General features: G+C 45.1%; 1 protein-coding gene across 1 annotated transcript; it reads right to left on the reverse strand.

Moving 5' to 3' along the window:
* Positions 1-20: 20 nt before the first annotated feature.
* LOC117615882 lies at positions 21-3,743 on the reverse strand. The gene has a single exon (XM_034345057.1). The coding sequence runs from the start codon at positions 3,741-3,743 to the stop codon at positions 21-23; it is 3,723 nt and encodes a 1,240-aa protein (XP_034200948.1).
* Positions 3,744-14,029: the final 10,286 nt, after the last annotated feature.

A 14,029-nucleotide genomic window follows, 5' to 3' on the forward strand; every position in this document is an offset into this window, starting at 1 on the left:
GATAAAAATACTATTCCTTCTTAGCAATAGTAGGGCTTGAGCCATTTTCCATTGATGGGATCCGTTAGCGTGCCTTCCTTGACAGAGATCAAGTGATAATAGCCACTGCTGTNTACTTCTTTGACTGCGAATGGACCCTCCCATTGCGGGGCAAACTTGGAAGGTCCTGATATCTGTCTTTTCACATGCTCGACAACTTTTAGCACGAGATCTCCTTGCTTGAAAGCTTGAGGCTTAACGGTCCTGTTGTATGCTTGGGCAGTAGTCCTGTGATAAAGTGCCATTTTTCTTTCGGCTTCCATCCTCTTTTCATCCACTGCTTCGAGGTCTAACACACGCCAATCCGAGCATGATTTTGCATCCCATTCAAGATCATTGACAGCCGACACTCTAGCCGTGGGGATGGTGATTTCCACAGGTGAGATGGCATCAGACCCATATACGAGTGAGTAAGGCGAAAAACCGGTAGCACCCCTTGGTGAGGTACGGTAAGCCCACAAAGCGTCCGGCAGATGAATGCTCCAATTCCCCTTATACTCATATACCATCTTGCTCAGAATTCTCAATATTGTCTTGTTGGTAGCCTCTGCTTGACCATTTCCTTGTGGGTAGTAAGGTGTGGAGCGACGATGCTTGATACCGTAACCATTGAGTGTTGAGCTTACCTGTTTGTTGACAAAAGGCGTGCCATTATCGGTAACCATTTTGTATGGAATTCCAAATCTGCACACAATGTATTCTCGAATGAAATTCGAGACAGCAGCCCCTGTGGCTTTTCGAAGAGGAATTGCCTCAACCCACTTCGTGAAATATTCTGTAGCTGTAAGAATCCATATGTAACCGTCGGAAGGAGGATGGATTGTCCCAATCAAATCAAGCCCCCATGTATGAAAAGGCCAAGGGGTGCGCATATCCTGTAACAGTGTTGGAGGTTTATGGCTTAAATTAGCATGGACCTGGCATGTGTGGCATTTCTTAACAAAGTCATGTGCATCTTTCTTCATAGTAGGCCAATAGTATCCGAAACTCAGCAGCTGCCGATAAAGCCTCTTCATCCCTTGATGTTCTCCACATTCTCCAGCATGTATCTCCTGCATGACTTGATGAGCCTCCGACCTTTCCAAGCATCGTAGTGGTTCACCATTAAATCCCTTCCTGTAAAGAGTCGCTCCATCCATGAAATATCTTTTTACCGTCTTCTTGAGCTTATAAGCGAGCTTGGAATCGGTTGGGAGAGCTCCTTCAACGAAAAATGCTAGATATGGGGCCCTCCAATCCTCCGCCAGTGACACAGTAAAAGCCTCCTCGGTAGTGGGTACCGTAGAACATTTGGGACAATTAGCCTGAACATCGGCTGCTTGTTTCCTCATTTCTGGCCAATAATAACCCTTACGCTGCAAGCGCCGATACAAACTGGTCACTGGTTCCAAACTGCAGGTGGCATCGTGTACCTCTTGCAACCTTCTTCTTGCTTCTACCATTCCCACGCATCTAGTCAAAACACCGCCTGGAAGGCGTCTATAGAGTTCCCCAAAGATGAGCACATAGTCTTTCAAGTCCTTAATGCTGCTTTCTCCACTGAATTCTTTTCTTAACGGCTTTCTCCAGTCATCTTCTTCCAGCAGCTCCTCCTGGACCATTGCCTCTACTACTGGCGTCTCTCTCCTTACCACAGTAATATTAGGTTGCTCCTGCACGTATGAGAGTTTTGATCCCAGTGTAGCCAAAGCATCTGCATACCTATTAGTGACTCCCGGAATGTGTTCCATCACCACCTGCTTAAAGGAATTAATGAGCCTTTCAGCAGCTGTACGATAGGGTGCCAAAGTTGCTTCTTTCACAGCAAAGCTCCCTTGCAATTGGCTCAATACCAGATTTGAATCTCCAATGACCTTCACTCTTTCTGCACCCATTTCCCTTGCCGTAGACAATCCCATGATAAAAGCTTCATATTCCGCGACATTATTTGTGCATGGGAAATCTAGTTTGAATGAGAGAGCTGTGGCCTGCCTTTCAGGATTGATAATCACTACACCTGCTCCTCCACCGTTGGTTGTAGAGGATCCATCAAAGTAGAGGGTCCATGACGCTTCTTCTACAACAGTGGCAACTACTTCCGGCAGTTCTCCTAATATTTCTTTGGACAGAGTAGACTCCTCTACTTCGGGGAATAGGGCTAACATATCAATTACAGCCTGTCCCCTAATAGCCTTCGGGGTCGTACACACAATATCGAACTCAGACAATTGCAGCAACCAGCGTGCAAGGCGTCCTGATAGCACTGGTCTTGTGAGCAAGTATCTCACAGGGTCGGATTTTACTACAAGCTGCAGCTTGTGAGCAAGAAAGTAATGTCGCAATCGCTGCGCAGCATAAACAAGAGCAAGGCATAATAGTTCTGTCTTCGGGTACCTTGTCTCAACTCCCTTCAATTGTCTGCTTACATAGTAAATGGGGCTTTCTTCCCCCTCATGACTATCCTGGGCAAGCAAAGCTCCAACCGCGGTATTTGTCGCGGCTAAGTAAAGCTTGAGTGGAAGTCCCGGGATAGGTGCCCTCATTGTGGGTAGCCTGGCTATCAGTTGCTGCACTTGCTGGTAAGTCTCCTGGCATTCCTTGCTCCATATGTACGATTGGCCTTTTTTGAGCAAAGGGGTGAAGATGCTCATCATAGCAGCAAGCCCTGGAATAAAGCGTCGAATGTACGACAGCCTCCCCATGAAACTTTTCAATTCCTTCGGGTTCTTTGGTGGCGACAAGGATTTTAGGGCCCTAGTCTTTTCGGGATCCACGTCTATGCCGCGTTGGTGCACCTGAAACCCCAAGAATTTACCGGATGATACTCCGAACGCACACTTCTTCGGATTCATTTTCAGCCCGTATAGCCGGCACCTTTCCAGCACCTTCCTTAAAACCTCATAATGACCCAGTCTGGTTTTAGATTTTACCACAAGGTCATCCACATAGTCTTCCACCTCTTTTCCCATCATATCATGAAACACTGCCGTCATGGCTCTTTGGTAGGTGGCACCCGCATTTTTGAGACCAAATGGCATGACCGTGTAATAGAAATTCCCATACGGCGTTCGAAAGGCCGTCTTTTCAGCATCCTTGGGCGACATTTTGATCTGATTGTATCCACTGAATCCATCCATAAAGGACAGCATGCCTTGACCCGAGGTTGAATCGATCAATATATCCATGTTGGGCAGCGGAAACTCATCTTTTGGGCAAGCTCGATTGAGGTCTCGGTAGTCTGTACATATTCTAATGACCCCGGTCTTCTTTTTCACTGGAACGATATTTGCTAGCCACGTGGGGTGCTTGATGGGCTTGATGAATCCAGCAGCTAACAGTTTTTCGATTTCCACCTTGATTTGCTTTTCAACCTCAGGATGAAAATTCCTTCTGGGCTGTACGACGGGTCTGGTACCCAGCTCAATATTCAACATGTGACTCACCAAATTTGGATCAAGGCCGGGCATTTCTTCGTAGCTCCAAGCGAACACATCTCGAAATTCCTTTAACAAAGGCACCAAAACTTCCTTCTCCTCCTTTGTTAAATGGATGCTGATGGAAATGGGTCTTTGGACGACAGGATCATCACTTAAGTCAATTGTCTCCAATTGCTCAGTTACTGCCACTGAGCCATCTTGCATGTGCTTGGGAGCAACCATTGGCTCCTGGAAGGCACAAGGTGAAAGTGCCTTGTCATCTGAATCTTTGCAGTCGTTGGTTTGCATCGCTTCTCCTCCATACTCGGGGCTTTCCCGTAAGACACGGTTAAGCCCCCAATCCCATCATAAGCGGTACACGGTGCGCCCATCGGGGAGCGTTACTTTTGAGCACCGGGGATGATCATAGGCATGATTGTTAGCTTCCGAGTGTCTCTTTCTTCCTCGGTTGATGATGGTGATGAGTTCTTCATTACTTAAATCACGAATTTCTGTCCAAGAAGGGAGACAGGTTCCAAAATCTTTGGATGGGTTGCTTCCAGCATCTGTTCATTCGGTGTAGAATTCAGCTTCCAAATAATGGGCTTCGTTTTTGTTGAATGGTGTCTGATTTCCTGGTATGCGGAGCGGTCTCAGCCCAATTCTTCCTTTCACACATTGATGGTAAGTAGAGACCACAAGCTTATGTTTATTGAGCCATGGCCTTCCAAGCAGCGCATGATAAGCCACATCCACATCCACGACATAGAATTTTGTAAGTGACCGAATTGGCCCCACCTTTAAATTTACTTGCATATGTCCCACCGTTACTTCACTTTTGTTTCCAAAGCCGCTGATGCTTGTTTGTGATTGGACAATTTTGGATAATGGGATGCCAGCTGCCGTAAGCACAGACAGAGGTAATATATTAACGGAAGAACCTGTGTCTACCAAGGCCCGCCTTATAAACACGTCGTTGATTTGTCCTTCCAAGTAAAGTGGCCTTCTGTGATCCGGATATGGAACCTCCATGTCCTCATCCGTGAAAACGATAGCGTTGTCGTTTTCCAAAAATGACCTCTGTGGCTGTGCGGTAAAACAATGAGAACCGGACTCAGAGATGCTCATGAGAGCTGCCGTAGCTGCTTCCCTCGCTTGAGGCCCGAAGTCAAGTTGATCAAAGAGTGATTTGAATTTTGGGTTCCTTTGAAGGACTTGTGAGGCTGTGGGTCCTTGCCTTTTACCTAAATAGCGCTCCATTACAGTTGCTTCAGCTTCGGTAAGAGCATGAAACGTGACGGCCGCTGTTTCCTGTTGTCCTACGAAGGCTCCCAGGCATTGTTCTTCCAGCGTAAACGCCTTATCGGCTGTGCAATCATCCCATCCTTGAGCGAGCGGCCATGGCGCATCATAACTCGGGGGTTTTGAGTATTTCCGCCAGAAAGCTTTCTCCATATTCCCGCAAGGCTCCCAGATGGCCTCCGGTGGTTTGGGGTCGCCCTTCCATGGATAACAAGGCTCATTGTCATCGAGTAAATCGTCAGAGCATGTTATGACAGCAACTATTTCCTTCCCCCTCCGTTTTGGCAAAGGGTCCTCATCAATAATCTGCTTTTTTGAGGGAAGCTCAAGAACTCCTTCGTGTATTTTGCCATGCAAGATTCTCCTCAGAGTTTGACAAGCGGTGGTTGGATGTCCCACGAATTGATGGTAGCGACAGTACCTAGGATCATTCTTTTCCCTCGGGTGGGGACTTTGTAGGGCCTGAGAGGTTTGATTGCGCCATCAGCGATCATCGTGTCCAGGATGGCATGAAACTCCTCATCTTTGCATGGTAGTGGCGGGTACGTCTCTCGGTCCTTTCTTTTGCGTGCGCTGTAGTCATTGGAGGCTTGTCATTTACAGCTAGCGTTTGGTGCGCCTCCTTCTTCTCATTCCTCCAAGTCCTTTGTCCCGTCGGTTTGACAGACATGCTTGTTTTTCTTACTGCTTCCAACAACCTAGAAAATTGAATGATGCCAATGTTTTCTAGGTACACTCTATAATCTGCGACAATGTTGCTGATGCAGATTTCGACAAGTGCCTCTTCATCTTTTTCATCATAGCAATCTAGGGCCAGATCTCGAAACCTTCGTACAAAGTCCACAGGATCTTCACCATGCTTCTGGCGGGTATTGTTGAGCTGGGTGGCGGTGACTCTTTCCTCGTGCTGAAAGTATTTTTTACAGAACCTGCCTGCCAGATCGTCCCAAGAACGAATAGAGCCTGGCGCCAACGTCGTATACCAGGTATAGGCCCGATCAGTAAGACTTTTTGAAAATTCTCGCAGTCGGAGATTATAATCACCAGCATGTGGTCCTAAGGCATCGATGAAACGACTAACATGCTCCTTTGGGCTCCCCTTCCTTCCATCGAAAAGGACGAAGTTTGGTGTTTCGTAGCCTTTGGGGTAAGGCTGCTGGAGTAAGCTTGATGGGTAAGGTGGCTGAGGAATGTATTTCCAGTCTTCTTGGCTTCGACTGAGTTCCCTTTCCAGCATGGCAACGACATCCTCCTGGGTAACAAAAGATGGTCCCTTTTGTTCAGACTCTTTTCCAGCAGCAGCAGATTCCTCCTGTGGATGTCGGGTATTTTCTTCGTTTGGCTTAGGAACAGCATTCCTTAGCTCTTTGATGGTGTCCATCATCTCTCTTTGGGTTTCCCCCATAGCCTGCATAGCCGTAATAAGGTCTGTGAGGGTAAAAGCTCCCTCACTTGCACGTTCTTGCTGCCTAGAGGAGGCATTTTGTCGTGATTCGGAATCACCGTGGTCAGATCCGCCTTGAGAGGCCATGGTATTGCTCCTAGTCTTCTTTCTTGGAGGCATTAGCGAAAAAATGGCAGCTTGGTCCCCAGTGAAGTCGCCAATTTATGTTGGGGCCTTTTGTTCCAGCAGCCTGACGAATGGGCTTGGGCTGCCGTAAGAAGAGAAGTGAGCAAAATTCCCCAAGTGCCTGGGTTCGATACCAAGCGCCTGGAAGAGTGTTTTTCGCAGAGTCTGATGAAACTGTTACGAAAACACTCTCAGGCTTCCTTCACTAATAGCCCAAACAAACTTAACCAATTTTACAGAAGAGCTTGGCTTGGAGAGCATGTGGCATGGGAGCTAGGCTTTCACAGGTTTAGCAATTTTGAGAGAGAGAGATGAATTTTCCTATGGAGGATGGAGGTTTAGAGCAAGCAAAGGAAGATTCAGCTGGTTTCCTTCCTGATGGAGGAAGAAAACGAATGGAGGGGGAGATGGGGTGGCTTGAGTAGATTTTCCAGCTGCTTGACAATGCTTGGTCGAGCTCTGGAAGTGGGTTGGTTCTTCTGGGTAGCAGAAGTCCTCCCTTTATAGCCACTCAGGGTTCTAATTTCGTCATAGTTCCCTCCCTCTTTCCATTGTTTTTCCCCACTTCGTCTTCTTTGATGAATCCTATCCGCCCAAGACATATGGGTAAGGAACCCATTTGCGGTTCCAAGGTCTTGGTTTTGCTGGCCCTTCTTCATAGAGGTGAAGAGCCGCTTGTTTTTCTCTCGACCTTTCCTATGCAAGCTGCCAGGACAATGGGAGGGAAAGGAGCTACGTTTTACTCAGCGGATAAACCTCTTGCTTGTGTGGATTTCCTCTGGTTTTTAAGATGTTTGCTGTTGACTCTCTCGGATAGGGACAAAACGTGCTTGGCCAGATATTTTACAGAGAGCTTGGGCTGGGCTTTTCTTTCCTAGGCTTTGAATTGGTGATATGTCATTCTGGTCAATCTACTGGGCTTTTCGTCAAGCTGCCGGAAGCAGCTTGCCTATTGCACTTTAACAGCACGTTTAGGCTTTCTAATTGTCTTAGCCTTTTCTAACAGGCTTTGCACTTTTTTTCTAAGGTATTGGGTCATGCTCTCTCTTCTCTCATGCTAACCCATGCATTTCGGGCCGAAGAAATAGGCTTGAGTTTTGGGCCCCCCAAGTGACCAGAAACTACCACTTCCTTGGCTCGTCAATGAGTTTTATGAAAGCCTGTTGCCATCCATACCACAACCCGTTCAAGCAAGCCCCGGGTAATTTTGGTGGCTTGGGCCCACCTAAGCTTGTAACACATCTTGGCGTTGGCATGGCAGTTCCGACACCTGTGCTTGTGCTTGGATTTTTTATCCTATCACCATAGGCTATAGCCGGGTTCAATAGGAGTGAGCATGTTTTTTTTGTAAAGTTAGCATGTTTTTGGTCTTCCCGCACGTTCTTGCTTGGCGCGGCATGTGGCCCGTAGCTCGTATTAATTCGTTCCCTAAATTCTCTTGTGTTTACTTGTCCCTATTGGGCCAATAGTCATCTTGGGCCTAGCCCCTTGGATTTTTGGGCCTCAACACATACTTTATAGAAAGAGTAACTGGAGATTGATTTGTGTGCATATGTTCCATGTGTGTGGAGAAGAATCCTCTAGCTATCCCTACATCCATATTTCATTCATAACTTAGTTGTTTGCTGCTGTCAGTATTACTTTAGTCTAAATCATCCAAATCCCCCCCAATCATTGTTCCCTTAACTTAGTTTTCAGTTTAATAAGTTTAATTTGTGTTGATTAGCATCCCTCCTAATCCCCGGAATAGAACGATCCCTACTTACTCATACTACGATTGCATAATTTATGGGGTTTAATTTGTATGTATATATATATATATAGTGTACGCCATTCGATGTGGCCATGCCATAATAGAATTGTTGGTCCTTTTTCAGTCTCGCGCTCCTTCTAATTGATGCAGGGTCGGCTTGCTCGGCTGAGTGGAGGGTTCAACGGATCGACACCAATGGCCCGATTGGATCTTCTTGGCTCACGATGAGGATTCTCTCAATTTCAGAACAAAATTGAAAGTTGAATCAGTTTGACAGGATTGAGCGGGCTCAGATTTGACCTTGCCCTTCGACTTCTCCTGGCAATGATTCATGATTCGCGTACGCGTCCCACTATTGGGTGCGAAACTAGCCCAATAAACCTAGTATAGGTGATATAGTGAATTGATGTTTTGTATTTGCCCTTCGTTATGGACCTCTACTCAAGCCATCCTGCTCCAAAGGGAGTACTGGCTTGTATTAGTTCTTTTCTATGCCTCTGTAAACACGAAAAATTTCTTTGTCTACAACCTCAACTAAGAGGACTTCAATATTCTTTTGTTCGTGTATGACAACTTGACAAGTATGAGCAATACCTGGTCACATAAGGAGAAAAACCGAGATCGTGGTTAGCAAAACCCTATTAAGGTTTAGAAACCTGGTTAAAATTCAAAACAGTCTTCAGATTGTGCCAATAATCAATTCGGGCCCCATGAGATAATTTGGGCCCGATTGCCTTTCCAATCTTTGGCTGATACAGCTCTATTCGGGCCTAGACCCTTCTTTTCGGTCCGAATGACTAATTTAAAATTGCAAGAAAGGGAAATTAGACTATTGAAGCATTTATCATATATATATATATATATATATATATATATATATATATATAAGCTATCAAATAACAAGTGCTTAATGGAACAGTCAAAATAGATTTCATGATTTCTTTTTCTGATTTTAGTTTAACGGTAAAAGGAAGATGAGAGCTCTCAGTTAATCCATTTAACTAAACTTAAAATTTAAATTACAAGGCAAAGAAAGACTGGAGATTTCTCAATCCAGTCAGATAAGTACATGAATTTAAACTGATCGTTTTTGAAAGAAAATCATACCATGAAGATGGTAGAGTAACAAAAGATAAACGCAGGAGTTGTCAACTGGAAATTAGGCACGTTGGTTTGAAAAGATCTTGAGTTCTTCAAGCATTTTAGAGACGTTACGTCTAGTTGGAGAGAGAGTCCTATTCTTCTGTGGCGGAGGCTTTTTATTTATAGATAAGGAGAGAGCTTCAATGATGAGTACTAAACAGAGGATATTCGGCTGCTATCCAAAGTCAGCTGCTGGGTCACCGATATGAACTTGTTCATAGGTGGGACGATGGGATGTTTCTGACAAAAACCACCAGTCTTTCGCAATAACCTTCTAATTTCAATATGTTGTACTCAGATATCTAGTTGGCAATTCGGCTCTTTCTGGTTATGGTGGTTTTTGTACAGCATGTTGCCTTGCTAGGCGGGAAGGAGGTTAAGTCGTCATTAATTGTGACAATCTTCTTTAGATCCTCACGTGGGCCAATGTGTAACGGTTACCGATCTTTCTTTTTTAACTTTAGTGTGACTAAAGAGTCTGGGCTTCCTATCTTCATGGGCTTTTATTGATTTCTTTTAACCCTTGGGCCCTCTATTCTAAAGGAGACCCTTTGGGTTTTTAAGAAAAGAAGGATATAAGGCCTGGGCCAAAAATATTATTTTGGGAAGTGGAGCATTTTTGGTCTATTCTTCAAAATTGGGTACAAACAATGCCCCCTAGTTTTAATGGGCTTGGGTCAAGTTTATTCAAATTGGTCCCTTCAGTTTTCTTGCAATGTCAAATCACACAAAAATAATATTTTCGAAAGTAATGCTCCAAACTGATAGAAGCAACTGTCTCATCACGTCTGGCATTTAATTCTACCTGCTAGAAAAACTTCCCAGCTTCTCATTTTTTGAACTTCTTATTTCTGAGCAAACTGACACGAAAATTTTTCTTCTATTCTCTAATACCGTTGTAGCTTTCTAATTTTCCTCAAACTTTTTCTGTCATCTTCTTCAATGGCTCCAAAGAAATTGAAAACCACGAAGGTCTCTACTGATGCCCCTAATTGGAGGACTATCTTCTTCGAGCCCTGATGTGCCTCGCCTTTGGTCCTGGTCCCATGACCCCTACTCTTTTAGACATGGTGGCCATTTTTGGATTCAGGCCTTGGGGTATGAATATTGATGTATTGGGGGATTATGAGGTCAGGAACCACAAAGTTGGGACTTCGATGAGGGGTAGCAGGGCTGAAATTGTGCGTCTAAGGACCTATTTTGGGTTTATGAAATGATGTTCTTGCTTTTTTGGCTGAACAAATTCATCTTTCCCTATGTTGACGGAGGTGTGAAGTCGGAATATATGCATCTGGCAAAGGCTCTTCATAATGAGACAGGCTTGGCCACGAGCCCTTTTATGCTAGCCTCTCTCTACTATTGTCTTCACCAAATCACCATCAACCCGCTAAATCTTGTTGTTTGTAGTCCTATCTGGATGGCCCAGATATGGTTGGAGTGGTGGGGACATCAACCCGCTAAATCTTGCTGTCTGTGGATCCCTCCACTACTCTAGCTACTAGCTCCAAGAGGCCGGTTAGTACTGAAGAATGTTTAATTTTCTTCTGAGATTGCAAACAGAGGCTGAAGAAGACCTGGCTTCGTTCACTATCCTGCGATACTCCTTGGTTTATGGAGAGGGGCCTTCATGAAGCTCCCCGGCATTAGAAGGAGTGGGCCGATCCAGCCGAGATCTCTTCTAATAGGCGGTGTGCATATAGAGGGTTCATTCTAATAGGCAGTGTGCGTCTGGAGTGGAGGCTTACAATCCTCAATTTGTGAGCAGGCAATTCGGACTTGTCCAGGCTGTTCCAGAACTATAGTATAGTTCTATGAATAAGGGGAGCTCTTGGGGGAATTTGGCTATGACGCCTTAAGAAATTAAGACTGTGAGAACGTCATGGAGGAATAGAAGCAATAGGATGAGGGTGCCTCCCTATGATCCCTCTTCTCTTTGTACCCTAGCCTTTCACGACTTCTTGGAGAATAGGCTGTTCTCTTGGCTTCCTGAATCTGCCAAGCTTCTTTATACTTCAGCTTTCCAAGACTGCCCTTTTGCCTGAGCGATGACAGAACAGGAAGAGGCCTCTATGAAGTGGAGACTAGGATGTCTTCAAGGGATGGCAGTGATAGGTAAGTTTTTATATTCCAAAAATCGATTCTTGGCTTGAACCCGATATATCATTTTCTAACAATTTGGATTGTTTTTGGTGTCTTGATAGAGACCGTCTTGGGCAAATCGAGTGGCCCTAAGGATACTAGTAAAGTTTTTGTCAGAATTTCGTTTCTTTTGATTTTGAGAGAAACTGATTTTTCTTCTTCTTCTAATTGCAGTTCTAGGTGATGCTCCATCTCCTGGTGGCATTCTTCTAGAAGAGGAGAGAGTGGAAAGGCCTTCTACAATGCCCATCCCTTCTCCCCCTTCTAGCTCAAATCCAGATCCTAGGGACAAAGGGAAGGCTCCTCTAGCGGAGGATGATAATGATGAAGAAGATGTAATGCCACTTTAGAGAAAACGCAGAGCTTCTGCTCCTTCAGCTCCAGATATTAATCCTGAGACGGCTCTTGAAGAAGGTAGAATATTCTTTTCGGGCCAATTTCATTTAGCAGTCGGAGGCGGTTCCTAGTGTCTCAAGGACCGGTGAGAAGAGAGCAAGGAGAGATTCTCTTTCTAGAGAAGAGGGAAGTCCCGATATAGCTTATGTGCCAATACCTCAGGTCTATTTAGANCCCTTTGTTTGGAAAGTTTCTTCTTTCCTTCACATGTTTTGACAATAAGTGCTCTTTTGCAGAGACTTGGGAAAGAAAAAGTCTCGAACCCTCATGTTTTGGATAGAAGGTTCCAGCAGATTCGTTTGAAGGTGAGGACCATTAAGCTCGAAGAAGAAGAGGATCTACCACCTTATTGTTGGCGTGACTTGTGGATATTGACTTACTTTCCTTACACACCAAGAATTCCTATTATAATTGTAATTGATTTACTTTAATTCTTGATTTCGATCTTGGAATTGCTGACTCTAGTTTCAAACCCCGATCTTGGAATTGCCTCTGCTATGGGGGTTGATGATTTTTTCAACCCTCATGGAGGTAGCACCACCGACTCCTTCTCTCATTCTCCACCAACCATCGTTGAGTTGAGTGCCCAGATGGCTCCGCTCCTACAGATGCAGACTTTGACCCCGAACCCGATCCAGAATCAGGATCCTCTTTTGACGACCCCGACCCCGACCCCGACTATGACGATGACGACCCCGACCCCGACTCCGAAGACGACCCCGACCCCCACTCCGATGATGACCCCAACCCCGAATTTGTCTCTGATTCCGACCCTGATCCCGATTTCGACTCCGACTCCGGCCCCGACTCAAGCTCAGATTTCGATCCCAATTCCTACTCAACCTGTATCCTATGCATCTTCCGCTGCGCAGATTATGACTTCTAGACTAACGACCCCGACACATGGACCAGATTGCGCATATTATGGTGATCCGAGACACCCTTGTGAGACTTGTTTTAAATCGCATGGCTACCCCAATTGGTGGGCTACTCTTATAGATCGAGGACAATGCAATATGACCAGTAATGGTACTGGTTATGGATTCCATACTTTCGATAAGATTGATTCCAAGAGCTGGATAATTGATTCCGGTGCAACTGATCATATGACGTTTGATCCTGATGATTTTCTGAATACTACACAACCTCGACGAACCTGTATTGCAAATGCCAATGGTGTTACTTATCCTGTGACAGGGGCTGGCACTGTTGCACTCTCATCCTCTCTCACACTGTCTAATACTTTACTTGTTCCATCTTTATCCACTAAATTGTTGTCAGTTAGTCAGCTTACTGAACAATTGAATTGTTGTGTACTCATTTACCCGAGTTTTTGTTTGCTTCAGGATATTCACACTAAGGAGATTCTTGGTCGTGGTACTAAGAGAGGGGGGCTATATTATGTCGATGACTTCAGTCCCGGCATGGCTAATAGCGTGACACATCCCTTTGATAGCAAACAAAAGCAAATCTGGTTGTGGCACCGTCGATTGGGACATCCGTCTTTTAGTTATATGAAGCATCTTATACCAGATTTATTCTCAGGTTTCAAGGACTCCGACTTCACATGTGATACTTGTATTTTGGCCAAGAGTCACCGTGTGCCCTACCCGTTGAGTACGAACAAGTGTACTACTCCATTTACGTTAATTCATTCTGATGTCCGGGGACCTTCTCCTATCACTGCTCCTTCTGGTGTTCGATGGTTTGTCACATTCATCGATGATTGTACACGGATGACATGGCTTTATTTGCTGAAGAATAAAAACGAAGTGTTTTCCTGTTTTCAGTCCTTCCACAAACAGATGAAAACTCAGTTTAATGCTCAAATCCAGATTCTTCGCTCAGACAATGGTGGAGAATTTGTCAATCATGACTTTCAGACTTACTTCCAACAACATGGAATTATCCATGAGACGACTTGTCCTCAGACACCACAACAAAATGGTGTTGCTGAACGAAAGAATCGACATCTTCTTGAAACCGCCCGAGCACTTCTGATTGGCGCTCATGTTCCTCGCCATCACTGGGATGATGCTATTGTCACCGCAGTTCATCTGATCAACCGCATGCCTTCTGGTGTACTGACCTTTAAAACTCCCTTACAGGTGCTTGCACAACACAGACCTCTGCCTTCTGTTTTGGTACTCACCCCCCGAATCTTTGGATGTGTGGCTTTCGTTCATCTCCACAAAAATCAACGTAGCAAACTTGATCCATGTGCGCTTCGTTGTGTTTTTGTGGGTTATGCCACTCATCAGAAAGGCTACCGCTGTTATCACCCTCCTACCC

Source organism: Prunus dulcis, chromosome 1 (genome assembly GCF_902201215.1).
Source record: "Prunus dulcis chromosome 1, ALMONDv2, whole genome shotgun sequence".
NCBI classification, from domain to species: domain Eukaryota; kingdom Viridiplantae; phylum Streptophyta; class Magnoliopsida; order Rosales; family Rosaceae; genus Prunus; species Prunus dulcis.